Source organism: Anopheles arabiensis, chromosome 2, assembly GCF_016920715.1.
Source record: "Anopheles arabiensis isolate DONGOLA chromosome 2, AaraD3, whole genome shotgun sequence".
Taxonomy (NCBI): domain Eukaryota; kingdom Metazoa; phylum Arthropoda; class Insecta; order Diptera; family Culicidae; genus Anopheles; species Anopheles arabiensis.
In genome coordinates, this window is record NC_053517.1 from 41,131,303 (window position 1) to 41,159,116 (window position 27,814).

General features: G+C 42.7%; 3 protein-coding genes across 34 annotated transcripts in view; all 3 read left to right on the plus strand.

Moving 5' to 3' along the window:
- Positions 1-12,606, plus strand: part of LOC120894606 (calcium-activated potassium channel slowpoke) — a 69,575-nt gene extending 56,969 nt beyond the window's left edge. For 8 of the 25 annotated variants that reach the window (XM_040297304.1, XM_040297309.1, XM_040297302.1 and 5 more), the window contains exons 15-23: positions 3,933-3,965; positions 4,631-4,772; positions 5,712-5,886; positions 5,958-6,182; positions 6,288-6,567; positions 6,665-6,801; positions 6,882-7,024; positions 7,106-7,325; positions 7,406-7,546. In XM_040297304.1, the coding sequence (XP_040153238.1) occupies positions 3,933-3,965; positions 4,631-4,772; positions 5,712-5,886; positions 5,958-6,182; positions 6,288-6,567; positions 6,665-6,801; positions 6,882-7,024; positions 7,106-7,325; positions 7,406-7,546 (1,496 nt within the window). Of the gene's footprint in view, positions 1-69; positions 94-2,158; positions 2,237-3,932; positions 3,966-4,630; positions 4,773-4,989; positions 5,056-5,711; positions 5,887-5,957; positions 6,183-6,287; positions 6,568-6,664; positions 6,802-6,881; positions 7,025-7,105; positions 7,326-7,405 lie in introns of all 25 variants that reach the window. The other 17 variants (XM_040297311.1, XM_040297318.1, XM_040297312.1 and 14 more) reach the window with 7 other exon arrangements.
- Positions 12,607-14,116: 1,510 nt separating this feature from the next.
- On the plus strand, positions 14,117-16,385 carry LOC120897218. Its single transcript, XM_040301896.1, has 2 exons — positions 14,117-14,387; positions 14,474-16,385. The coding sequence occupies exon 2, from the start codon at positions 14,771-14,773 to the stop codon at positions 16,082-16,084; it is 1,314 nt and encodes a 437-aa protein (XP_040157830.1). The 5' UTR covers positions 14,117-14,387; positions 14,474-14,770; the 3' UTR covers positions 16,085-16,385.
- Positions 16,386-16,754: 369 nt separating this feature from the next.
- Positions 16,755-27,558, plus strand: LOC120898625 (V-type proton ATPase 116 kDa subunit a1). 8 transcript variants are annotated; one of them, XM_040304717.1, is made up of 10 exons: positions 16,765-16,889; positions 17,791-17,970; positions 18,065-18,370; positions 21,191-21,243; positions 22,891-22,932; positions 24,554-24,680; positions 24,752-26,131; positions 26,211-26,460; positions 26,548-26,719; positions 26,815-27,558. In XM_040304717.1, exons 2-10 carry the CDS (start codon positions 17,854-17,856, stop codon positions 26,915-26,917), a joined length of 2,550 nt encoding a protein of 849 aa, XP_040160651.1. In that variant the 5' UTR covers positions 16,765-16,889; positions 17,791-17,853; the 3' UTR covers positions 26,918-27,558. The 8 variants fall into 8 exon arrangements, with proteins under 8 accessions (XP_040160645.1, XP_040160651.1, XP_040160648.1 ...); XM_040304714.1 differs by lacking the exon at positions 21,191-21,243 and adding an exon at positions 22,371-22,465; XM_040304711.1 differs by lacking the exons at positions 21,191-21,243; positions 22,891-22,932 and adding an exon at positions 20,226-20,377 and having other exon boundaries at positions 16,755-16,799.
- The last annotated feature ends 256 nt before the right edge of the window (positions 27,559-27,814 follow it).

Here is a 27,814-nt window from a genome sequence, read left to right on the forward strand (position 1 = left end):
CATCACCATAAAAAAAACGAATGCATTGTCACAAAACAAACAATCAAACTCATTTACCACGATCTATAGCCGACGATTTCTTACATCCAACACGTAAGTTGTTCATCATCCCGTATTATATATGCATACACGCCGTAGTATATAGAGCGAAAGTTAACCGAAGCTAATTGAACATACATGTTCGTTTTGTTTTTTCAAGTGCTCCCCAATATTGTGTGTGTGTGTGCGCAATAGGGAGGGTTTTAGGACATTTTAATTTTGATTTGTTTTAGTTTTCGCTACATAAAAAAGTGCATATTGCAAAAATGCACTTGTGTGTATTATACACAAATAAACGAGAGCTTGATTACACACACATTACTGCGCAGCGCTTTGTTTTTGCGTACGAGCACGTCCAGTGTTGTGCTGAGCATCACCACACCACCAGTTGAATTGGCATTCGGTATATTGTTCTGTGGCGGTTGCCAACATTGCCTAAAAGCCGCATAAAAAATATGGTCACAAGCGTCCGTACATTCTGCTACAGAGAAAGGGGTGTAAACTAATGTAGCAAACAACGTAAAAAAGATACAACGTTGCGTCTATATATCTATGGGACAAAAGGATGGCTTCATACCGATTGGCCTTACTGTAATGTGCTAAGGAAGGAGCTCGTTTCGCTGAATTGGGCTGATAATTCACCCTGTGGATCTACACCGAACAATTAGTCTGAATTATCGGTTAAGCGAATTTGTTCAAGCATTACACTACCACATCCGGCCTGAGCTATAATATCTAAATGATTTCCAATGTAAACATAAAAGAAAACAACAAAATCACAAAAGCTTAAGTAGAGTACGAACACTCCGACACCACCACACACCATGTAGCTAAAGGTGTACTCGCATTATAGCCGTAGAACATAGTAGATTGATCCTTTTGTTCACACTATTTTAACATAGCCATCACCGTATCCGGTAGTAGTCCGCAATTCACTAAATGCTAAATAGCGAAGCATATGAAAATTAAAAAAAAAAAAGCAAATCCAATCCGATCAATTTTCCGAATAAAAAGAGACAATTTTCCATGGCCCACCCATTAGCATCACCCACTCAATGCTCGCAGTTCTCACGCATACACGTTTACAGCCATCATTCAGCTGATCATTGTGCATCTTTGTGATCCTTCTCGCTAGGTTCGCCCAGTTATTCGTTTCGCTTTGATCATTGTGCGCCCTCCTTCACCCTCTGCATCGTATGTGTGTATGTTTAAATGTGCGTGTGTATGTGTATGTATGCATAGGTTTTGCTGCTCTGCCTGTTATATGCATTACGCTTAAAAGCATTATACTTTCTATAGAAACAGTAGGACCTGTAATACTGCTCTGAGCGCTTTTATTGTTTTTTTTTCGGTTGCTTCTGTTTCGGATGTGTTGTTATAGTCAATCGATGCGCGCTACAATTGTATAGATTCACGCCTAGTATAAATTATTGCACACCCGTGCCTCACACAAACATCTAACTGCTACTGCCATCATTTTTTGGGAGGTGGGAACTTCTGTATAAAAAAAAACTTTTTTTTTCTTCATCAGTTTCATGTTTAGAACAGTTAGCTATGTATTGATCATTCAGTTTTCTGTTCATGCTATTGCTGTTATGCTTTTTTACATCTACCAATTGGCTTACCACCATGAATTAAGAGCGTAGTGCGTGTGAACGACACTGCTTTGAAGTGCTTACTTTTCGAGAACTGTGTTTTTGATACCTTGTGCTTTTGAATCGCTTTCAATATCTGCAAGAGCAATTAAATCACTGACTATAGTGCTGCATTTACTTTTTCCTCCTACTTTTGTCTCTTTTTGACACACACAAACACACCCGTTTAGCTTTTCGATTTTATCTCTTTGACGAATAGCAATTGTACCGTTTTTTTTTGTTTTTTTTTTCCTTCTATGAAATTGTTCATATTTTGAAAACTAGCAATTTTGTAATAGTATTTTCTTTTCTACGTTCCAGTTGTTTTTTGAGACTTTTTTGTTTGTTTGTTCCGTTCTTCTCTTGTTTTGTTTTGAGCTTTTGTTGTTAAAACAACAACAACATTCCGCAAATCCACACGCCATTACGCGGTGGACAGCTTTAGCGAACAAACTTTAGAGCTCTTGTTTGTATGACTTTTGCAGACGACGGTCACCATCCTGCTCCCACGTTCACCCCACCGGAACTTCCGAAGCGGGTGCATGTTCGTGGAATTTCATCGGGTAAACTGATCTTTCTTGCCGATCTCTTCCATATCCTGCTTGTTGCAACGTTTCTATTGTCTTCTCTTGTATCCAGCGTTTCAGTTCGATTTCAGTTGTCTGTTTTGTGTTGCGTTTTGGTTTGATTTTCCGTCTTTCTCACGCCTCGAGCTCGCAGCGCAAACACGTTCCCTACATTGTTTTTATTGCTGTTTTCTAGCGTTTAACAATACGCCCAAAATTCACCAGTTTGTTTCGTTGAAGTAATGTTTCCGTTAGCTGTTACAAGGTTTTGGTTTTAATTCTCTACTCTTAAACCCCCCAAACAAGCATCCCTACACATACACACTCACACACATATACTTCCGTTGACCAGTAAGTGTACTAGTATAAATTTGATGGTATAATTTCGGCAAACCCAGATTAAACCCAAGTATGTTTTTCTCTCTCGGCATACATTTTCGGTTTTGTTTCGGATTTGTAAACTACCACAGAATTTGACATAAAAAATAGCATTTGAAAATTTATTTATGCATCGTCATAATATGAAATCTTTCTATTACGCTGCTCGATTGAATATAATCAACATAACATCAAAAACAAAAAAAGTGTTTCAGAGTAGTGTAAGATATTAGCATAACAAAGGTAAATCTAATTAGACACCAAAACAGGAGCATACAACATCATTGTAAGAAAATACATCGAATCTTTTGAATATAAACCTTACTCAAAACAGTCTCACAATATAATCTATTTGTCTTTCTACATAGTCTAGATATATTATCAGGATGATTTCGTTCCCTGTTGAAAAAAGAAGGTTGCCTTTTCTCTTTTGTTTTCAATTTGAATACTGATTAAAAATGTATCACATAGGTTGAGCAAAGTGATACACAGTATGTATGTAACGCTATCATTTAGTTTCGTTTTATCCTTTATTGTAAGTCTTCGCGGATTATGTGCTAACGAGTTCGGTCTCTCCGATCAGTTTGCAGACAGTTACAAAGATAGTTGCCTCTTTGTCTAGGATTGAAACTAAACACTTAAAATGGCGTAGATGCTTTGGTCAACTGATTGCATGCTTAAACGCTTGTTCTTCTATTTTTGTTTTACCTCTACTTTGACAATTCACTGTTGTGCTCGCTTTTACGTAGGAATGTTGTTTTGTTCCGTTCCGTTATTTCACCGTTTTGCTTTTATACCGGCATATTTCGTTTCTAACCCATTTTGATTTACTACTTTAGAGTTGTTAAGCGTATCGACAAGTCGTGCGAACCATTATACCCGTTGCCGTATAATGTATCGACGATGGAAGATATAATAATATTACCTATATCTTTAGCAAAGCGTGCGATGGCCGACGACCGAACATCATGACTAATGTGCATTCCGTTATTCTTTTTTCTAACCCCTTGCTCCAAACCATACACACAACCAATCTTTCAAACGAAAACACACCTTCCATCACACATATACAAAATCAACCCCCATATGCACCGTGTGTACGTATCGCACGTGCGATCAAACCGCATTCATCAACCGATTGCCCACCACCATCAACGCTCTCATATCGTGCGTGTGTGCGTTTGTGTGCGTGTGCAAAACACTCATCCCTTGCAAAACACCATTAATGTTGCGCACACCATACCAAAACTGATACCCGTCGTGACACGGATACCGATACGTGGACCGAATCGAACCATCCATTCGCACACCCAAGGCGATATTACGCGGGATCGGGAGGACATAAATTGTGAGTGTCATCTGAACTGTTCTTCTCCTTTTTTTCTGTGGGACAATTATACTCTAATTAACTGTTCTCTTTCTTTTACGTAAAACTCTATCTGTAAATGTTTCGTACTTCTTTTTTTCACCGAAACTATCTCTCTGATGTCTGTTTCTCTGTTTTGCTTTTCTTTTGAAACCCCTGTCTCTTCTAGCAGTTACATCTTCTCGTACTAGACATTTTCTCTTCTCTTTTCCAATACATTTGTGTCTCTTTCTTCCGTCCGTCTTTGTGTTTTGTTAGCAATTTCGTTTTGCAATGTGTAAATACTGCTTACTTAAACTAAACCCTTTTGTTATCTATCCACCAGCTCCCTTATGTGTATCCTTCAACCAATCCTTTTCTACTTGTACGTTTCCTTTTAGACGATCCTTCTTTCTTCTTTCTCGTTGTATGTAAACATGTTTGTTGAATCATTTTCAGTGTCGTGCAACATAGATGTGTACAGGTCAAATGGCGCCCTGCCATGTACCGTACCACTTTCAAACGATGTTATACTATTATTCTGACGTTGTACCGAGTTTCTGTCCCATTCTCTATCTGGACCCTGCATCGATCTAGACGTACATAGCAACCAAAGTTGTGCTAATTCGCGCCTTGCTTGCTTCTTTATACCTTCTTCCCGTATTTAGTGATCAATCGAAATAGACGAAGCAATGTATCGATGACCGGCTCCAACCAGATGCTAAACTCGACGAAACAAGTTAACAAAGTAAAGCCCAATGTAAATAGGCAACCACCGGACAACTTAATATCACCGTCGACGTATAACAGGTAGGTTCAATATCCTCCCCCCCCCCCTTCAATTGCGTGGGTTAGAGTGGTCTCACTCTCTTCCCAACCAGTACTTGTGCGCGTTTCTTTTAATATTCACTCCCTTTGATGGGAGACGATTGAAATGAGTTGAACAATAAGATCATGTTTTAGAGGACATGTAACTCGAGTTGAAGCGAAACATCTCACACCTACCGAATGCTGGTATTTTTTTCAGGCCACCCGAAACAGAACCAAGCCCGTACGCTGGCTATCAACTCGCTTACGAAGTGAAAAAGCTAATGTATGCACCAACACTATGTTTCCTTGCGTCTTGATTTTGATTGTTCATTGTACCACTTTGAGATAGAAATACTCCCCGTTTTTTGCTCTGTACTTCCTTTCTTTTGTTGTTGTTGTTGTTTGGTTGATTTGGTTTGATTTTGCTCAATGCATTTTAATAGTTGGTTCAACACTTCTCACCCGTTTTTCTTCCCTCAGTTTTATGTATGGTTTTGAATACGTGTTAAGAAACTGTCACAACCACTTGTAGTGTTTTTTTTTACAATTGTCAGAATTGTATTGCTTTGGGTTTCCATTTCACTAAAGATAGTTGCGGTCGTTTCATTTGCTTGAATGATTGATTGATTTTTCATTGTTTCTTTATCGGTAGACAGGGGTGTCCAAAATTAAATTCTGTTTTCTTTTTTTTTAATTTTTGTTGGTTTGATTGTATTTACCATTCCTTGCCACATTGGAGTATATGGATGTAGGATGATCCTTCCCTCCTTCCTGCTTCCACTAGTGTACTTAATTATTTCGTTGCTCAGTATGGTTTGAACAACATTTCGTTTCGTTACCGTATCTGAACGCTTATATTGTAGTTGTTCGCTTGTAGGACCATTGGCGCAAGTATTTTAGGACAATTGTGCTCATTTTAAAACACCCCTTCCACTGTAGGCCCACAAGTCGCGGCAGCGGTTCTGGTGCGCAGAGTCAAAACGGAGTCACGCTCCAGGCGGGCATCGCCGACGATCAGTCGAAGGACTTCGACTTCGAAAAAACGGAAATGAAGTACGATTCGACGGGCATGTTCCACTGGAGCCCGGCCAAAAGCCTGGAGGAATGCATCTTGGTAAGTGGTGAAGGTAGCAGAACGAGCGTGTATGTTGAGTTTTCTACTCACGAACGAATATCATGTTGTAGGATCGAAACCAGGCGGCCATGACCGTGCTGAACGGACACGTGGTCGTGTGCCTGTTTGCCGATCCAGACTCGCCGCTGATAGGACTGCGAAACTTGGTGATGCCATTGCGTGCGTCCAACTTTCACTATCACGAACTGAAACACGTCGTCATCGTAGGATCGGTCGAATACATCCGACGAGAGTGGAAGATGCTGCAGAATCTTCCCAAAATCTCCGTGCTGAATGTAAGTAGCACCTCGTCCTTCACGTGTCGCGAGGATCTATGGGGGCAGAGGTTAGAACGTAGAGTATCTTACCTGGTTTTGTTTTTAATCCCTCACGCCGATCAGGGCTCGCCTCTCAGTAGAGCAGATCTCCGTGCCGTCAACGTCAACCTATGTGATATGTGCTGCATTTTGTCAGCGAAAGTTCCTAGCAACGATGACCCAACGCTAGCCGACAAGGAAGCCATTTTGGCATCGCTGAACATTAAGGCCATGACATTCGACGACACGATAGGCGTGCTAAGCCAGCGAGGCTCCGAGCAAGACAATTTAACTCCTGTAGGTAGTCCAATAGTTCTGCAGCGTCGCGGTTCCGTGTATGGCGCCAATGTGCCCATGATAACAGGTAAATATGGCTGGAGGCATTCGAAATGCTCAATGTTTCGAAAATCGGGCCTGGCACAGGAGAATTAATGCGCTTGCGTTCGTTCTGTCCATTGCAGAGTTAGTTAATGATAGCAATGTACAGTTTTTGGATCAAGATGATGACGACGATCCGGACACTGAGCTGTATCTGACGCAACCGTTCGCTTGCGGTACAGCGTTCGCTGTGAGTGTGCTGGATTCGCTGATGTCCACGGTACGTATGGTCGGGGTTTTGGTTTTGCTTGATGGTGAACCAACTATTTGATTCGACAACTGCCCATCATTCACTTGCAGACATACTTCAATCAAAACGCCTTAACTCTAATTCGTTCGTTAATCACGGGTGGAGCTACACCGGAACTAGAATTAATCCTGGCCGAAGGTGCTGGACTCCGCGGTGGATATAGCACACCGGAAAGCTTGAGCAATCGCGACCGGTAAGTGACTGGCCCAAGGGCTCGACGGGGGTTTGAGCTGGATCATAGTTGATGTTTTACCTCACTTTCTCCCCTGCACAGATGTCGCGTTGGACAGATATCGTTGTACGATGGACCGCTGGCACAGTTCGGGGAGGCCGGCAAGTACGGCGATCTGTTCGTGGCCGCACTCAAATCGTACGGCATGCTCTGTATCGGTCTGTACCGATTCCGTGATACCAGTTCGAGCTGTGACGCAAGTAGTAAACGCTACGTTATCACCAATCCACCGGACGACTTTTCCCTACTGCCAACCGATCAGGTAAGTTGCGTTGCATGCTTAAGTGAAAGCGAAACAGCCACTAACCATTGTTTATTGCAACCTCCCCTCGCTCCCGGTAGGTGTTTGTGCTGATGCAGTTCGACCCCGGGCTAGAGTATAAACCGGCGACAGTGCGTGGACCGTCCGGGGGTGGCCGAAATCAAAACAGCCAGGCGGCGGGCGTCGGCGGCGGTGGTTCCAACAAGGACGACAACTCCTGACTATTACTGTGTAGCGCCCTTACCGATGGACCCTACTCATACATATGAACAAAAGAAACTGATTTTATATACCAGATTGCGCTCTACATCAAGCGATTTTTCCGCAAGCTCGTCTACATTTTCCGCACGACGCCTTCGCGCTCCGTGGCGTCGAAATCTCACTAACTTTTTTCCCACTGTTAGTATGCCTCCATCGCTACTACGGCGCAGGGGGACAAGTGCTGCGTAGAAGATAAGCCAGTGCTTACTCAGTACACACTATCCACTGTAACACTATGATATAGAGCGCCATCTAGTGTATAAAACCATTTGCAGCCAGTATAATTCGATCAACGCAACACGGCGGCGAAGGCGTCTTATGTCTTACACACACAAAACAAAGACAAGCATCGATGCCATACCGTCGTGTTGGAAAACAAGGCTGTTCATATGAAAACGAAATTTAAACGCCAAAAAAAACCGAGGAAGAACTCCACTTGCTTCCTACACCATTCCGTAACAAGTGTTTTAGGTTTCCTTCCTTTTTACCCTGATCATAAACCTTTCTTCATCCGCATATGTGAGTAGGTTCAGCCCATTTCAACCCTTTTCCTTTCTGGCCATTATAGACAATAGTTTTAGCAGTTTGTTGTTAAGTTTGAGTTAAAGATGTTGACTCTCTTGACCGTTATGTGAATGATTTGTGTGTATTTATCTGTTGCCCTTCACTTGTCTGTAGTAGCCAATAAATTGATCGTTCTTTTAAGTTACATCGTTAGCTTGATTTTCGTTTATTTGTTCTTTTTTTCTCCTTCGTTCATAGTGTACGTAATGTCTTCGATATCCTTCCCGTATCAACGCTTGTATTTTATGTTACTTATTTATTCGTTTTTTTTCCTTTTCTTTCGTAAATAGTACTACAGTTTAGTTTCAAACTGCGTTTAGGTGTAAGAAGAAGGGAAGACGGAAACAAGATCGAAGGCGAAATTTCAAATTCAAACCAAGGGGTACCATCGCAGGGTTGCTGCACACAAAGACATTCTAACGGATTGTGCCATCAAGTATTGGCCGTTGGATTGGTAGAAGAACATGTGAAATCAAACAAAAATGCTATATATAATGATACAACAGAACAAAAAGAAAAACGCCATGTACAAAGTATAGAGAGAACGATATTTAGCGAACGAACACAAATAATGCTAGTGCTAGTGATAATGCTTTTCCACATTTCATCCCTTAAAACCGCGAACATAATGTTTAAAGCAACAAATTTAATCGAATCTAGAGAAGTACGGTGCCGTTGAAATAAACATCTGATTAATTTAATTATCTTTTTTTTTTTGTAACGAGAATAGAGAGTAACAAGAAGAGGCAAAAAAAACAGTAAAACAACACAAAGCCAGAGCAAGCCACACGGAGGAAATTGTAACTTAACAACTAATGCAACAGCTAACAAAACGAAACGAAATCACACTGCAGAGAAGGAGCGTGCTAGCAACGCAACACGGACAGTGGTGCTACCGCTGCTCTCACGCATACTGATACATGCAGAATAGTGAAATGCGCAAATTGATGATGATGATGATGACTTCTAACTTGATTTAAGGCGAATTCAATCGAAAGACACAATCATTTTATAATCAAAACAATACTACAACAAGAACAAAAAAATAAACAAGTGTAATTTAAACGAAAGATGTAAACATAAAAATAGTGACAAAACAACAGAAACTCGCGTGCATTATTAAACAAGGGCAAGGTGAAGCGTATGATGCGGATGCAACAAAAACAGATTAAAAAAAAAACAATATAAGAAAAGCAAATCGCGCATAAACCCAAACAGCAGCACAACCCAAATTCATTAACAAAAGCAAAACAGTGCGACGAGCTAAGCGCTACGAAAGTTGTGGTAAAATGAGGTCTTGAGGGTAAGAGTAACACCTCTACGAACGATAGATAGTCCATCGTACTAAACAAAACAAAAAAACAAAAAAAAACATTCATTCACGCTAAACTGTTCACTCTTGGCTGCCGTTCGTCATCTTTGCCGCAAGTGGCGGTGCGGGATGTTTGTTTTTATAGAGCTCCTTCGGCTCCCTAGTCTCGGTGTGTTTTGCCAGCAAAATATGTACGTTAGTGTGTCGATTTCGGTTAGTGTCGCGTATCACTTAGTATCACTGCGGCTGTGCGTCTTTCCGCTAGTGGTTTTTTTTGCCCCATCATTTACTTGTTAAAAGCAATTGTTACGACTTGATGTATAATAAGGCTACACAGGGTGCTTTAGAAATCGGTTAACTCGGACTGTTTGTTGCGTGTGTATGTGTGTGTGTGTGTGTGCGCGTGTGCGTGCGTGTGTGTGTGCATTTAGTTTTTAGGAGTCACTTTCGGGAGCGGGAGTAGGACATGAGGAAAATGAATGGAAATCAGATCTCGTATCAATCGAAACCATTGCATAGATTCGCAACCAAAGTACAGAAACACACTCGCCTGCATGTACACAATAGAAGAACAAGAAGAAGAAGAAGTAGAAGAAATACACAAACAAATATGTCCTACAATTCCTGCTCTCTATTACGCTATCAGAATAGGTGTTTAGGAAGTCGGTGGACAGTGCACAGACAAACGAACTCTCTCGGCCTGTGTCGGACGGAAGCATCACAGCATCGGTGCCAGGGTAGTAAGCTTTGCGCATTCCATCTCTGCCGTAAGGGCTGACGGTGGCAAAATCTGTCTGTGTGTAAATAGAACTGATAAGCGAGCTTTGTTTCGTTCTTATGAACCCACTAAACAGCTAATTCAGGTGAATATTAGTCAATCATGTGCTCTACTGTTTAAACAAAAAAATTAAGGAAGCTACAAATACACTGTACACTGTGTACACTCTGATGAGCTAGGAAGTGAGACATTTTTCGTGCGCATCCTTCAGCCAGCGTCCGGAGTGATGCTTCCAGTGAGTTCTCGTTCCGGATAGTGCCGGAATGCTATTGTTCTGAATCTGTTTCCATCCATTTCGAGCCGTTACGTGAATGTTAGTATTTAGGGGCTCAGTATCCATCTAAAACCTAAAATAAAGTTTGTTGTTTCCGTTCCGCGTCGTAAGGGACTGGTGGAAGGGTGTGGTTTGACTGCTCGTGGTCAAACTGGTCACACACGCGCTTTCAATGTCTATCAGTAATAGGAGTACAATTATGATTACTATACTCCTGTCCGGCAATCGAAAGGGTATTCCATTCGCTCCTTCCCTCAGCCGTAACCGTAACCAGGCCGTGCCATGCGCGGTCTTTATGGGGCTGAGGATACAAGGGAGGGAAATCCTTGCTCAGACTACTAGAAACTATATCGAAAAATCGTTATCGCACCAAAACCCTCCTATCTGTACACTTTTTCCGTAGTTTGCTAGCGCCCTTACTGCAGGACCCGCCTCTAGTTCCATGATGTAGTGTCACTGCTACCGGTGCATTAGTCAGCGCATAAAAAAAAGGAATAAAAATGAAACGGAATGAAACCAAACATAAAAAAAAGATCACCCCGCCTCACCCTCACCAAACGACGCACAGCCACACACGAACACGCTCACTATAGCAAAGCATACCTACACTATGTCTATGCATATTTGACCTAATTAGATAGCGCCTTAGAAAAAGAAAGCAAGCGACACAAGCGTCGGAACGACGCTTGCGAGCCCGCCATGGGGAGGTTAGTTCTACGGACGAACGCGTGTCCAATGCTTACGATTAACCGAATCAACGATGATTATTTAACTGTTACTGAATTGTGCGTGTGCGAGTGCATTTTCTACTTCAGTTGAACGCTTCCATCGTTAAACAGTACCACGCGCTGGTGGTGCCAATGGTGTCACTTTCGTCGAATCGCTCTGAAACAAACGCACTGATCGTGGCGCGATCCTTCGTGCGCCGACACGTATCCGGGTGTGCCTGGCCGGTTGCAGTCGTTGCCTGCAATGGTTAGTTTGCACGAAATGAGCGCAAACGTGCGAGGAATATTGTGTTCAACTTTACTGACGACAGCAATACGAAAGTGTGTGTGCGATAAAAAAACTAGAGCAAACGGTAGGGGAATGAAGAAAACAATGCTGAAGTGAAGCTTCCTACTCCGTGACAAATAAACCCACAAAAAAGAAAGCCAGAAAACAGCAAACGAACAATAGACCATTCAACACAGCAGAAGAAAACGAAACAAACTAACTAACAAACCAACCAACCGGACAACAGACTTAGCAACAGCGTATTATTGATGCATAGTGTGTGCCGATATAGCAGGTGATTTATACTTCTAGATTAGTGTACTTAACTTCATACACAAATATATAAATATACATACATGCATATGGGAGGATAGAAGAAAAACAAAATACACTCACACACACATGCTGTGGAGATGTAATGCATGACTAAGCTTAGAGCGCGCGGCATAATTAGGCAAACCATCAAGCTAAACAAGGGACAGGCTACCATTGCATTGCATGATAAACGCTAAATTGAATCGAAATAGTCGTTATATTTTCTAAGTGTATTGAGATTGTAAGATACTAAACGTTTCGCTGCCTCTGTTCCCATAGTGCATAGTCGGATCGGATTAGGTTTTTTGTCTCTCTTTCTCTCCCCCTCTTCGGTATGTCTGTGTGTATGTGTGTGTGTGTGTGCGTGCTGGGCCGCCCCTTTCTGAGTGGTAGGCGACCACCCCCAACCAGTACCGCAACAACCAATGACTAAGAGATGCAATAGTGCGCACCACCGATGCGATGGAAGTGTAAACACTAAATAGTTAACCCGGAAGTCAGTCGCCGATCTAGTGCACAGCAACACAAACAAACAAACAAATAAGCAAAACAAACAGTAATTCACAACAAACCGGAAACACACAACTCGGCAGTATTGTTTCACAGGAAGATAACATTCGAGCCAGTGAGTTTGGGCACACGTACACAGACAGCGAAAGCAGTGAGTAGGAAAAGAAAGTAAGCAAACAAACAAACAAATAACACAATGAGCATTATAAGGATGCAAAGTGTGCTGTTCGTGTGAGTGTGTGTGTGAAGAAAAACCAAACCAAAAAAAAAATAATGCAAACAAACGTCAAGGGTAGAATCCTTTTTTTATAGATTTTTCAAAAAACTGACAAAAAATCATACAAAAATAACTACTTCAGCTAGAGTAATAATTTAGTACGTATGTAAGGTATGTGGAAATGCTATACAACTGTACATAGGTCGTAAATTAAATCTCTGAAAATTATCCGTGCATTTGAGTAAAAGGATCAGTGTAACGTAATGCGGAGAGAGAGAGAGAGAGAGAGAGAGAGAGAGAGAGAGTGAAACAAGGAAAGTCAAAGTAAAAGAATACGGGAGAGTGGCGTACGGTGAAGGACAAGCTGAGCTCTGTAAAAAAAACAGAAACACATACACACATAATTATCAAACCTTGAACCAGACATTGGCTTTAGTTTCCTTCCTGTAAAAGTTCTAAGGAAGAGGGAGGCAAAGATAGGGGATGAAAGGTACATACACAATCGAGCATACATTCCTAGCCACATACTAAGATGGAGGGAAACCATCGGTAACGTAACATAACGCCATCACGCAGCAGTTAGCAGCAGCTTAAGATAAAAGGGCTAGAGACTTCGCTATCGCATACAAGCATACAACAGAAAAAAACCGTGGGCAGATAGGCCAACAACAGAAACACTTAAACTTTACACACCTCAAACACACATCCACACTAAACGAAAACACTTCTCTGGGAGTGGGAGATTAACGGCGATGCCGTTGATTTATAAAACACATTCACACTAAACATACACACACACAACAAATACAATACACGTACACAGCAAACACTCACCACAAACTTAGTGCTATCGTATTACTCTGTATCTCCTGTTGTTGAGTATCATTTTTGCTAATACAGTTTTGTATCGCCCTCGCCGCCCTCCCTTCTTAGTCTAGATTTCGTCACGAAACAAACAAAAAGACGGTGAGGGGACGGAGACCCCCGGTTCACCTTAACTACCTTTGTTGTATTGCAATTTGCGCGTATTGCGCGCTCGGTGTTCATTTTCATTTCACCATTAACCAGTGTGTGTGTCCTCTCCGCATCCGTGTTTAGGTTGTACGTTTTTTCCGATATAAATGACGTATGCAAAGACGCGATGAAAAATGTTGTTAACGTTAAACTTATTGTTAATTATAAAAATTCAATGCAAGGAAAAACCAAACCAAGAACAAAAAATGAAAAACAAATTGATGAATATAATAAGCAATGGTGGCAGGTTGTTTCAATGCCACAATGGCACACTCAAACCACATCCGAAAATGGGCTCGACAGCACGTGCTGTGTTTGAAATTTAAGCGTTTTTCGTCCTTTCCCAAAGCGTTTGCTCCTGAGCGTATGCAACCCGCAATCCGTTACGCTACCATTTGCTCTTTCGCTCTTTCTCGCTTTCGCTCGTTTTGTTGGTGCAAGAGAGATATTTGGAGGGTGAGAAAGAGAGAAAGAGAGCGTGAAAAAAGAAGAGTAGCACAAGGCACAGTTGAGTGAAAAGGACTAAAAAAGGACAAACTTTGCAAACACCTTCTATGTCAAAACACGAGAAAAAACACACGCAAACACACGCACACATGCACATAATAAACCTCCATCAAAACAATCTGAAATTTTGTTGCCTTTTATTGCGTCCGGCGTATTTTTACCACAATTTCTAAACAAGGCCCTTGTTGAAACGCATAATTTGTTCGATTTTTCAAGAAATGCAAGTAATCTTTGATCGAAACGCGTTTCTCACTAGCCCGTACGAAACGAAGACGAAATTCTCGTCCGCGGTATTGATTTTTCTGCAGGTACTGGTAAGTGCTTCGTGAGATGTGAAACCAATTCCCTTGATGTGGATATCCGGTGCTAATTATATATGTTCGCTGTTATTCCGATTCAGTGATTACGACAAAGCTGTACTGAAAGACGTCCGTATTATTGAACACAATCGTCTGCCGGAGCTACTTTCCTTCCCCTAAATCCCTATTGCTGTGCTGAAACAAGAAGAATAAGAAGAGCAGAAGAGGCGGCTTCTCCTCTGTAAACAAAAGGACCTTGCCGTGCGAGAGAAGACAGCGCTAGTACAAATGCAAGGTGGGCAGGTAATGCAGGCGGTCTTAAGCCACACTTAGGGTCAGTCTCCGTCCAAACAGCAACATGATCCGTTCAGCGTTATGCCCGTAAACTTTTCCCAAGCATGTCAGCCACCTCCAACAAAGGATTGTATCGCAGGAAGCAAGCGGCCGACGAGCGCAGCATATCGTTTGACCAAACCGTGATAAGCGATTACGATGAGGAAGAATCGGACACGCTGACGGAGCTGTCCCGGGAGTCGCTTACCAGCAGCCAGGGACGCAGCAGCATTGGTTCCATTCCGTGGGCCGAGGATGCAATCAAGCAAAACCAAACCGAATGGGAACGGATCGATCGGATGTTCTACGGCGAGGAAGACCTTCCGTCCGATGCGAAGCTGCGGGAAGAAATTCTCGAATGGACATCGGTGTTTCCGTTCCTGCGCGTGACGGGCAAACCGATTACGATCGTCGAATCAGTGCACGCCAAAGGCCACGATCCCTTTCACGAGGAAATTTTCCTGGTCGATCCACCCCTGCCCAGCCGGACGCGTTCGTCTCGCTCCGGTCGTGAGCGGGGACCGAGCAAACAGACGGCACGGGAAGTGGAATGTATGCTGGCGTCCTGCGATCTGGGCAAATGTTTATGCATTAGCTCCGGGCAGGCATTGCGGTCAGGCAATCAGCCCCAGGCAGTCCAGATGAAAGCTGGGCGTCGATCCGGGACAGACCTCGGGGCACCCGAGGCCATCGAAAGGGCAGAGAAACCGTTCATCAAAGTGAAACCGCTCAACAGTCTGATGGTACCGCAGGGGCCGGTCGTTTCCGTTGGCTCGTACGGGTTGTTAATAACGAACCACCACTGCGTCGGTCCGGGTAGCTACCAGGCCCTGTCGGGCGGGAGCAGAAATTGCAGCGCACAATCAGTGACTCATCTTAGCCACAATACCGACGGAAACAGCTACGGTGGCCGCAGCAGAAATGGAAATCTGCAACGCAAACTGGCACCGCTACCGCATCGGCCGCCTCAACAGCAGTCACATTTGCATCAGAACAAATCATCAAAATCCATCGAATCAACCATCCTGTCGGCTTCGGCATCGGCCACGCAAAATCGCATCCCACCGCTAGCTAAGAACTACAAGTTCCTGGTGCAAAACAGCTACGTCGCGCCAACACTGTTGGCAGAAATTGAACAGCGGCACCACGGCAAACTGAATGTGGTCAAGTCGGCAACCACGAGATACATGGCATCATCACCAACCAAGCACCTCTTTGCCCTGCCGGCGCTGACAGGAATCGATGGACTGGTGCGCCACAGCCCTGTCACCGGTGTCGCGGCGTTGCAGCGCAGTCCTGGCAAAAACCGCGTTTTTCGATCGGAGGTAATCGGTCGCTCCATATCAGCTGCCGTTACGCAGAAACAAAATCCTATATAAGAAGAGGGCGACCAACGAAAGGCACACCAACGGCTAGATTGAGAATTCCGTCCAGACTCTACACGACTATATTATCTATGCGCTTTAATTTACACAAAAAATCAAGCTATGATCTCATAATCTTTTCACAGGACATGGTTGAAGAGGGCTTTATGTTTTAATACATATTAGGGACCTATTTTTGTAGCATGTGCTACAACAGAATAAGCATTAGTTTGTAGTGTTGCCTTTTTGCGTGGTTGGCAGGCATTACAATACAGTTTTTCAACGAAATAAACACGCTTATAATTGTCCAATGGAAGTGAATTACGTTCTCTGAATTCATCTGAACATTTATCAATATCGCAATAATTAGAACACTTGCATGTTGCTGAACTTGATAAAGTATCCAAATATAAATATTTACTTTCCTGGTTCTTTGCATTTTACTTTATTGTTTTTCAGTAAATTTCATGTTTATTTTCAGGCATAACATTAATTTTTGTTAACAAGAGTGCAAGTTGTGAAAATTAATAAAAACAACAATAATTGTACTTTTCTAATCGCGCTCAAAACTAACGACAGTCAACGGTCATTTAAAAAAAGTAATAAACGTTCCTCATTTGCTGCATGGGCGTTTTAGTACAACTTTAGCACATCGACTGTCAACGAGCTAAAATTAGCACATACACATACACACACGCCACAAGTCCACAATACCATCGCTGACCGTGCAGTAAGTTTCGTGCCGTGCTGCTGGCAAAATTGTAAATTTTCGTTCGTTTCTGTGCTGGAATTGAAAAATAACATTAGGAAAAAGTTGCACGTACGTACCGCGTATATGGGACGCATGAAGAAAACCTTGTTCGCGTTTGCTGATTTCGGATTTACTCGCATATGTCTAGCCCCTCGCTTGGGGCGCGGTGGACAACTTGTTTTTTTTTGTGTTGTTGCTCCACAAGTTCGCCTGATGACTAATTAGTGTTGGCGCTATCGGTCGTTCCGCTAACGCTGGGCTTGTATTTCGCGAAAAGAAAACAGTGTATATTTGCCCGTGGGTGACGCAGTCGAAAGGGCAATTAGGAGTTTTATTCTTATTGTTGTGTGTTGACCACTTGCGCCACGCCTGATTGGCAATCAACTCTAAAAATCGTATAGCGTTTGCGCACGTATGTGTACGGGAGAAAGTGGTGGTGAAGGTTGTCACGCATAACACCGTACAATCGTCAATCGATCGAAAACAGGGCTACCCGTGTACGCTCGATAGGCGATTACCAAACATCGTGCTAAGGATTATCCGCTTGCCCTGCCCTGCTCATGTGATGCGAGGAAGGCTGCGAGGAATCCTATCACACAAGAGTAGAGGTATAAAGTGGGATTTTCATGCCGATAAATTCACCAAACCTTAATGCTGGGGTGCTGTAGATAAACGCGGCGCGTCACTTTGTGGATAGCACACAAGTTAAAAATTGATAAAGCGCATCTGGGGCAGACGGGCGACAAGCAGGACTTGTGTGCATAATCCACGGAGGGGTGGCACGAACAAGATAGCAACAGCACAGGGAAAAGACGTCTTTGTATTTCGGTGGGACACTCACCCCCAGAAACTGCAGGCTCGGCAGGCGGTGCTGGCATTTTTTAACATTAGTTTTAGACTCGTACCCGAGCGTGTGTAGATCGAAAACAGTGGAACAGTTTTACTATCATTGAGCCGTCCTCTTTTACAGCCCATCGATACTGCGCCAACATAGTTTGAGTCCGAAACCGCTGCTAGTACGGAATCCGGCACCATGGGGTCCCTGTTCCGCAGTGAGGAGATGTCCCTCTGCCAGCTCTTCCTGCAGAGCGAGGCCGCGTACGCTTGTGTGTCGGAGCTGGGAGAGCTCGGATTGGTTCAGTTCCGTGATGTAAGAATGGGCGGAAACAATCGACTATAGATGGTGTGGAGTTGATAATCCCTTTTTTGGTTGTTTTAATTTCTACTCTCGGCGCCCATAATAGCTCAACCCCGACGTCAATGCGTTCCAGCGCAAGTTCGTCAACGAGGTGCGGCGGTGCGATGAGATGGAGCGCAAACTGCGCTACCTCGAGAAGGAAATCAAAAAAGACGGCATCCCGATGCTGGACACGGGCGAGAGCCCGGAAGCACCGCAGCCACGCGAGATGATCGACTTGGAGGCAACGTTCGAGAAGCTGGAGAACGAGCTGCGCGAGGTGAATCAAAACGCCGAGGCACTGAAGCGCAACTATCTCGAGCTGACGGAGCTGAAGCACATCCTGCGTAAGACTCAGGTCTTCTTTGACGAGGTAAGTGGCCCTCCCGGTGACGATTTTGTGTGAGCTGGCACCGTAGCGATACGGAAAGCACGGCACTTTCTGTTATGGTACAAACATAACGAAGACGATTGGTTGATGTTGCACTAAACGTTTGTTTTGTTCATTTTACATTATTTCGTTCCTATTCATAACACGCAACGAGCTGACTTCTATGATCGTAGATTTTTATACTGTTACGTCAGCAAAATAGGCCGACTGTTAGGCACCTCTTATGTTCTATGTTAGAAGTCAATTCGCTACAAAACATTGAATGTCGTGAATGATGCTCATTACCCCATACACGATCTTGAGTTGAGAACAACATATCCCAATCGTTTCATACTCCTGTTTTATTTTTTGTTTTGTTATTTGCCATTACAACAAGCTAATTTGCTCATTACCCATTCAACATATCGAACGTATGTTTCCATCCTAACTGTACCATATGGAGGAGAGTTTATGTAATCAGATTAGTACTAGAAAACGAAGAAGAGTAAAAGAAACAAACACAAAAGTTACAACCATTATTTAAACGCAACGTCTTTAAAAGTAGCAATAGACTAAATGGGGCTATGGGAACTTTTAAACAAAACCGTTTTGCAACCGATGTATTAACCAAAAAGTTACGAAATAAGATCTCTAAAACCTGGGAGTCAATTCTAGGTCCTGAAACTATGTGTTCAAGTATGTCAGGGATCAACTTTTCACACATGGATATTGCAACGTTATTTGCATGCTTTCTTTAATTTACATCTTATCTACCATAGCTGCAGGCCGTGAATACTTATGTTTATTTATTCTAGCTCTTAATTTATCAAACTGTTTAACGATTGATTAATTCACATTCTTTCAAATGCAACAGCCGCACGGTCAATATTTGCTTAACCTTTATTAGCTCAGTTAAAGTTATATACATACTATACTAACATATATTGAATGCAGATGCTACTGTGCCTGTTTTTTCGTGAAAATCGAACCGTTGTATCGGATCTGTACATGTTGTATAACACTGGAACCGTTTAAAACCCAATTATATTCATCCACAACAACACAACTGAATGCTACTGGTGACTGGTGCTTCTCACGTACAATCTGTACCACTTCGAATGCATACCCGTGTACTGGAGGTGGTTTTCTATTCAGAATTAGAAAAATGTCCCGATCTGCTAAAGAGCTAAGTAACAATGTGAATGCTAATCAGGCTACATCGTCTTTGCGCAGTTAGGAATCATTGATACAAAATCATCGTGCATTGTTCGAGTTCATATTATAAACCACCGTACCTTTGTAATGTTAGCGTACCCGTATTCTCATTGTACAGAGTGCAATTATGCAATGTGGTGATTGGTTATCGTACTAACATCGCACTGGAGTTTCTAATACTAAACAAACAACTATACACTGATGGTAAATGGTCATTGATGGATGCATGTATGTACTAACATTTCACCGAACAATAATGATTCTGGACTGGCTTTCCCAGTTTTAAGCTTCTGTCGGAAATGGTGGCTTTTTTACAGTCCATACAGTCTATGTACAAACATGTTCTGCCGGTTTTGGGTAGAACGATCTGATTGTAACGCTTATCTAATGAATTTATACACATTTTTGTTCCTTCCTCCTGGTCCTTTTCCCTCTTTGTTTTTCTTTATTTTGCCATGTTGCTGGTTTCGGTACGTATTGTGTTTCGGTTGTTGTTGTGGTTGCCAAAAACAAAAAAAAAACAAAAAAAACTAAATCACATGAAAAAATGTTAAAAACGAATGTTGACATGAAAACGCAATAATGATAATTAATAATACAACGCGAATTGCACTATTGAAACGGTCGAAAAACGAAAAAACAGGCCGTTTATACCGGAAATGTACCTAATAAGACAAGAAACCGCTATCAACAGATGGCGGATTCTCACAGGGAAGAGGAACAGGTTAACCTTCTTGGTGAGGAGGGCATTCGAGCTGGTGGTGCCGGGGCACAGGGACAAAATCTAAAACTAGGGTAAATATACACAATTTTTGTTACATTTATACCGTACGTACTCCCTTTCCAATCACCGACCCATATTCTATCGACCGCCACTCACTCTGCCTGTCTCTCGCCCGATCTCTCCCTCTTTCTCTCTCGCTCTCTCTCTCTCTCTCTCTCTCTCTATCTCTCTCGCTCTCTCTTTCATTCTCCCAACATAAGGATGTATTTTCCACCTATCAATACATAAATCCCATTTTATCTGCCCGTTTTCCCTTTCGGTATGCTAATGCATTTATCGTAAAATGTGCTAGTTAAATATATGTTTCTTCTTCACTCCGTTTTATTCCCCTTTCGTCTTCTATCGTGTGTATGTCTTGTTTCCCTGTCTCACTGAACTATGCTAACCGTGTGGAAGTTCTTGTTCCAAACAGCAGGGATGTAGTGTAATGTAACTGATTTATGTAATGCTAACAACTAGGATATGAAACAACCATACACCGTCACTTCGGCGGAAAAGCCGAATGTCACTTGGTTACACTCCTCAACGACGTTACAAAGTGAAGCAAAACTGCACTCTTTTTCGCATCTTAAATAATAGCTCACCATCTCATCGTGCTCGTATTTTCATCGTGTGTTGTTCTCTGGTTTGCTGGTAGCATATGGCCCTGTTTTCTGTTGCAATGAACTTCAATTATCCTTTTCTATCTTCTTTCCCTCATCACATCATATGTGACGTTGCCTTACGGTTTTCGGGGTGGGGGTTTATCACAACGTCTAATCATCCACCCGTCCGCCGTCCCTTTTTCTGCCTGTCTGTGGTGGCTCTACGGAAACTGTGTGCAGAAACGTTACGAACGTTTTCCCGACTTCAACCCCAATTCCAGCCGTCAGATAAGGCAAGCCCCTTGTCAGTAACCAGAAATGTATATTCTTTTGTTGTAAAATTATGACTAAGCCCTACATTTTAATTATTTAACCAATTCCAATGTGCATATAGTGCATGTCTCTGCATTCTTGTGGGCATTCGAGGAAGAATGTTTTTACAACGAAACGCGTTATGTTTCTTTTATTTATTGTTAACTAGCTACGGTTCATGTATTTTAGAGTTCGATAGCAAACAAAAATAATAATAGCGTTTCAGTTAAATGGCAACCATCGGTTGAATACCCTTTAAAAATGCACATGTTTTGTTTGTAATTGATAGCACATTGTTTTATTTGTTCGTTTGCGTCCGGAAGCGGTAATAATAGTTTTGATACAACTTTAGAACGGTATTGCTTGCTGCGCTCTTTGTTGCTAACGCTTTGTTAAACTAGGACATAGTTACAGTTATGGTGCCCTGCTGCAGGTATTGTATTTAATGTAGTTTAGCACATTTCTTCTAGCTCCGGTAAGCTTTTGTTATGATATCGGTATCGTATGAAACAAACGTACTTCTAACTATTCGTAGAATTTGAACTAAGTGTGCTAACATCGTTAGTTTTAGTGTTAGTTGCAGCTTGTCTAAAAGCTCCAGTACTGGTAGTGGTAGTAATTAAAACGTTTTATTTAAATAATGGTATGTATATTTTTCTTACTCTTTGACACGAGCGAGAAAATTAAATTGCAAAAAGCGTTCGTACAAAATTCGGCAGTCGCTAATTATATCCTCCTTCAGCAATCGTGAACGCAAATACCGGTTTAATTTTGCATTGTCCTAGCTGTTGTTTAGCCTGTGAGGACGACAGCGAGACAAAAGTAATGTTTCCATAATGTTTGTGTTTATGTGTGTGTGTGCGCGTTTCTGAACACACTTGTATGCATCATCTTCTTTTTTTTGTTGTGTATATGTTCTGTTTCCAACGCTATGTTTCGTTTATAATTTCAAAATACCAACAATCACTCAAAACTATATACGCGATCATACAGTCGACTATATCAAAACAAGTCATAAAACCAGCAGAATATTATGCATTATTATACTCAAACAACAAACAAACAAATATCACTCACACCCGTACCTATTTGTTAAATGTGTGTACAGCAAGAGGGTGGCATGCATACCACCGAATCGATGACCCGGGCGTTGATCACGGACGAATCACGCACTGGCAAGGCAATGGGTCCTGTTCAGCTAGGGTAGGTTTTGAATTGAATCTTGTCGTGAGAATTTTATTTTCCTTTTACTTTTCTTGATTTTAAGTCTTTAGTTTACTTGGTTCGTTGGTTAAGTTTTGTATGCTTTTATGATCTATTTAACCGTTTTAACCAGATTGTTGCTCTTTTCCTACTAAATACCATGCTTCCGATGGTTTAGCAATGTAATAGTATATTCACAACTTCATTATCTAGTCTCACTTTTTTATCGTTTTCTTTTCTTTTCTTCTGTCGGTGGTATTGTTGTTTGTGCGTTTGTTTTCTTTTGTTTTAATTTAATTTCAATTAACACACAAAACGTGTTTTCTTTGTTTTTTTTTCTAAACCTTATTCTGCTAACAAATGTTTATCTTTCCATATTTCCCCTACCCCTAAATGATATTAACGTGACTAATTTTTAACTGCAGTTTTCTGGAAAAATCACAAGACACAGAAGAATACCTTCCATGGTCAGTAGTAGCGATATTTTTAGACGAACTTTGTATATGTTCATGTTATCAGAAGTATATAATTAGAATTATCCACTGCTTCATGCTTTCTGTGCGCACCGACCATCAATCCTCGCGTACTCTGCTGTGTTGCTGTCTTACATACTTACCAAACGCCATGCCTTGCCCTTTTAAAGCATTATCATCAATTTCATCTGCGATGGAATAGCTCAGCACCACACTGTTATCAATTTTGTTGCTCTTTGGTTTCGCTCAGTCGCTCTCTCTTTCTCTCTCTTGATCTCTCTCTCTGTCTCTCTAAGTCTTTTTATCTGTGTCACTGTATAGTTTATGATACATATTTGTAATGCGATGCTTTATTCCTACAAACATTCTCGCTATCGAAGTATTGCCAACTAGTTACGTTGTTGCTTTTCGTTTTGCTATTGCCATAGGTAAATTATTTAGCTTAGTCCGAAGTAATTGTATTTATACCATTGATTTTTCATGCATTTCTGTTTAGTGGCATTTGTAAGAAAAAAGGTTCATTTTTCGATGAGAGTGCATTTTTAAAGTATTGTTTAAGAACGACATGTACTGTCGAATTTCCAATCATGCTTGTGTTCGAATACTCAGAATAGCGAAACGTTTTACCATATTAGCGTATAGGGCGGTAATTGAAAGAGGTAATTGAACATCATCAAAGGAAGATAAACTGAACACATCCTGTTGAGTCCGACGCTACTTTTACATTAATTGTCAACAAACTGTTAAACTGGACACTGCTTTAAAACAAATCCCATTGAACTAATATCGTACCCATGTGGAAATAACATAAAACGTCTCTGTTTTGAATGGTCATATGCTCATGTTTAGTATTACATAAATCACTACACAATAATGTTTCCAGAGGGAAAAATTGAAAATGTGACACACAGCATACTGCCGCCTGTACACTTGTTTTAAAACAACAACTTAATAGATAGTTATTTATGTCAAGTTTCTTGATATTTCCTTCCGCCATTGCGTCGAAATCAAACACACCATATTTACAATCATTGTTTGAGGATGTTTATTATTTCTCGGTTCAATCATTCATTTTTTGTTTTTAGAATTCATAATTAATAATTGTCGTTCAATGCGTTTGAATGGCATTATTATTACACGTTTATTATTGCCAATTTTATAGACGCTCTCCGTGCAGCTGTATTAATCACCGCTAGCAGAACAGTTCGTTCTGATGCCGTTTGCTTAGCAATGCCCGTTACATGCAGCAAATGATGATGTGGGCACATTTTCAATTAATTTTTTGGATTGGTTTCCTCTGTTAAACAAAAACAAAAAAGAACAATTACCACACTGTCTAGCTGCTGCTAAACTCCATTTCGTATCTGGCTGTTTTTCTATCTCTCCCTCTACCCACTCTGTCTCTCTGTTATAGCTCCTCTTTCCTTGCATCCCATTTAAATATCCATTGAATCCTTCCTAATAAACAAAAAAATCCGTACCTGAACTGTTAATAATATTCGTTTGTGTGTATTTTTTTCCTGTCTGTCGATGCGTTCGACCAATGAACGTGTGTGTGTGTGTTGATTTCGCGCACATGTTTAAAATAAAACCCCAAACCACCAAAACACAACAGCTTTGTTGCTGGTGTGATCCTGCGTGAACGTTTGCCGGCGTTCGAGCGTATGTTGTGGCGTGCCTGCCGTGGCAATGTGTTCCTTCGTCAAGCGATGATCGAGGATCCGCTGGAGGACCCATCGAACGTGAGTAAAGGGTGTTGCCCGGGCGCAAGAAGGGCGCACATGCTAATGGCATTTGCCGTTGTATTCTGCAGGGCGACAAGGTGTACAAGTCGGTGTTCATCATCTTCTTCCAAGGCGACCAGCTGAAGACGCGCGTGAAGAAGATCTGCGAAGGGTTCCGGGCGACGCTCTACCCCTGCCCGGAGGCCCCGACCGATCGGCGCGAGATGGCGATGGGCGTGATGACGCGCATCGAGGATCTGCACACGGTGCTCGGCCAGACGCAGGACCATCGGCACCGGGTGCTGGTGGCGGCCGCCAAGAACTTGAAGAATTGGTTCGTGAAGGTGCGCAAGATCAAAGCGATCTACCACACGCTGAACCTGTTCAATCTGGACGTGACGCAGAAGTGTTTGATCGCGGAGTGCTGGGTGCCGCTGCTGGACTTCGAGACGATTCAGATCGCGCTGCGTCGCGGTACGGAGCGGTCCGGATCGTCCGTACCACCGATCCTGAACCGGATGGAAACGTTCGAGGATCCGCCGACGTACAACCGGACGAACAAATTTACGCACGCGTTCCAGGCGCTGATCAATGCGTACGGTGTCGCGAGCTATCGCGAAATGAACCCGGCCCCGTACACGATCATTACCTTCCCGTTCCTGTTCGCGGTCATGTTCGGCGATCTTGGGCACGGTACGATCATGGCCCTGTTCGGGCTGTGGATGGTGCTGAAGGAGAAGCCGCTGGCGGCGAAGAAATCGGACAACGAAATCTGGAACATCTTCTTCGGTGGCCGGTACATTATCTTCCTGATGGGCGTGTTTTCGATGTACACGGGCTTCGTGTACAATGACATCTTCTCGAAATCGCTGAACGTGTTCGGATCGGCCTGGAGCACCAACTACAACACCTCGACCGTGATGTCCAACAAGGCACTGCAGCTGGATCCGAAGGGCATGGATTACGCCCAAACGCCGTACCCGTTCGGGCTCGATCCGGTCTGGCAGGTGGCACCGCTGAACAAGATCATCTTCCAGAACGCTTACAAGATGAAGATATCGATCATCTTCGGCGTAATTCACATGCTGTTCGGTGTGTTTGTTGGACTGTTCAACCATCGCTACTTCAAGAACAAGATGGCCATCTACTGCGAGTTCATTCCGCAGGTGATCTTTCTAGTGTTTCTGTTCTTCTACATGACGCTGCTGATGTTCATCAAGTGGGTAAAATACTCGGCAAGTGCCACGGACGTTGCCTACTCGGAGGGCTGTGCCCCCTCCATCCTGATCACCTTCATCAACATGGTACTGTTCAAGGCGCCGGATGAAAACACTGGCGACTGCTCGCCGTACATGTTCGCCGGACAGTCGGGCTTGCAAAAGTTCCTGGTCGTCGTGGCGCTTCTCTGCGTACCGTGGATGCTGCTCGCTAAGCCCATCCTGATCATGCGTGGACGCAAGGAAGCTGCCGTAAGTGTTTGCATCGAGACATCAGATGATTATTGCTTTTAAATTGGGATTTCTTTTATATAATGGTTTGTTATTGCAGCACCAACCAATTGCTCCGTACAGCAATGAAAACGGCGATGCTGACGGTTTGAACCAGCACAACAATGGAGCGGGCACGCAAGCAGGACAGCAACCGGCACAGCAGCAGGGTGGAGGCCACGGCCATGACAATGAAGAAATGTCCGAAATCTTCATCCACCAGGGTATTCATACGATTGAGTATGTGCTGGGTTCCGTGTCGCATACCGCTTCGTACCTCCGCCTGTGGGCTTTGTCGTTGGCTCATGCTCGTAAGTAAATTGTTTTTGGTTTTGTCGACTGCGAGACCTGAAGAATTAAAATCCTTTTTTGTTTCATACCGGAAATTCAATGCACAGAGCTCGCTGAAGTGCTGTGGAACATGGTTCTGCAGAACGGACTGAAGCAGGACGGTTGGATCGGTGGCATTGCTTTGTGGGCAGTGTTCGCGTTCTGGGCCGTGCTGACCGTTGGAATCCTGGTACTGATGGAAGGCCTTTCCGCATTCCTTCACACGCTCCGTCTGCACTGGTAAGTGATCGTTCGGTACTGCTGGAAGCGAAATTGAATTGCCCTTTTCTAAACGAACCGTTTGCTCCGGCACGCTTCTTGTACCTTATTTTTAGGGTGGAGTTCCAGAGTAAGTTCTACGCTGGTCTCGGTTACGCCTTCCAGCCGTTCTCGTTTGAGGTCATCCTTGAGTCGAGCTCCAGCTCCTCGGAGGACTAAGATAGTGCACATTGTGTGTGCCACTAATAACCGGAACGCGATAACACTGAACAAATACGAAATGAATATATACTCCTACCAAAATTGCTCTTTCTAGTGGGTTGGTGTAGGAAGCCAACCATTCCCCAGACCCTCCATCCCATTCCCTCTTTCAAATGCCAATAATCGACCCGATAGCAAAACACAGGGCACATATGCATATGCATGCAGCGATTAACACTAACCGCAGCGCACACGCAGGCACACATACCTATATCTAACTCGAAATATAAATTATACGCAATCAACGTGGAGCATTTCCCTGCAAAATTAAACTATGACATTTTACGAATTTATCGTTGCTGAAGCGAAAGTGTGTGAGCGTCGACTTGCTTGCGCTGTAGTTGTTGTTCTATGTTGTAGCGCCGCTCTTTAGCAAACCACTTTGCAAAATATCTTACAAAAGTTGGACAGTCTCATCAAGACACCGACGAATCATTACACCCTTCCCTTACAAAGGTTGCATTCGGGATGCTCTTGGGCCACGCAATACAGACAACAAGCCATCCCTTTGGTATGATGCCTTGAGGCTCTCCGAATGCCAACTCTTATCAAATATTGGAATAAATGTTACTTCATGTTCATTAGTATCAGCAAAATAATTTTAGGAATATAATTATTCTTTTGCACGTCCGAAAATTCTTCCAACCGTACTTTAAGAAGTATGAATCGTATTGTTAATAATGTCACATTATCATACAAGTAATGGCAGGTCGTTCCTATATGTAAAGTCGTACAAAATTGGTTTCAGCATCACAGTTAATACCACTACACTGCTATAAAATGTGATCATAATCTCAGGACAGTGTCGTACTGCAATCGTGGGTCCATTTCCTCCTGTTCCATCCTGAGTGTAGT

Excerpts from the sequence above, each read along its gene's own strand:
- LOC120898625 (XM_040304711.1), top strand. The coding sequence starts at position 17,854 with ATGGGGTCCCTGTTCCGCAGTGAGGAGATGTCCCTCTGCCAGCTCTTC. Across the intron at positions 18,371-20,225 it reads CTCAGGTCTTCTTTGACGAG|GCCGTTTATACCGGAAATGT; the intron begins GTAAGTGGCCCT and ends ACGAAAAAACAG. Across the intron at positions 26,132-26,210 it reads GTGGACGCAAGGAAGCTGCC|CACCAACCAATTGCTCCGTA; the intron begins GTAAGTGTTTGC and ends TTGTTATTGCAG.
- LOC120897218 (XM_040301896.1), top strand. The coding sequence starts at position 14,771 with ATGTCAGCCACCTCCAACAAAGGATTGTATCGCAGGAAGCAAGCGGCC.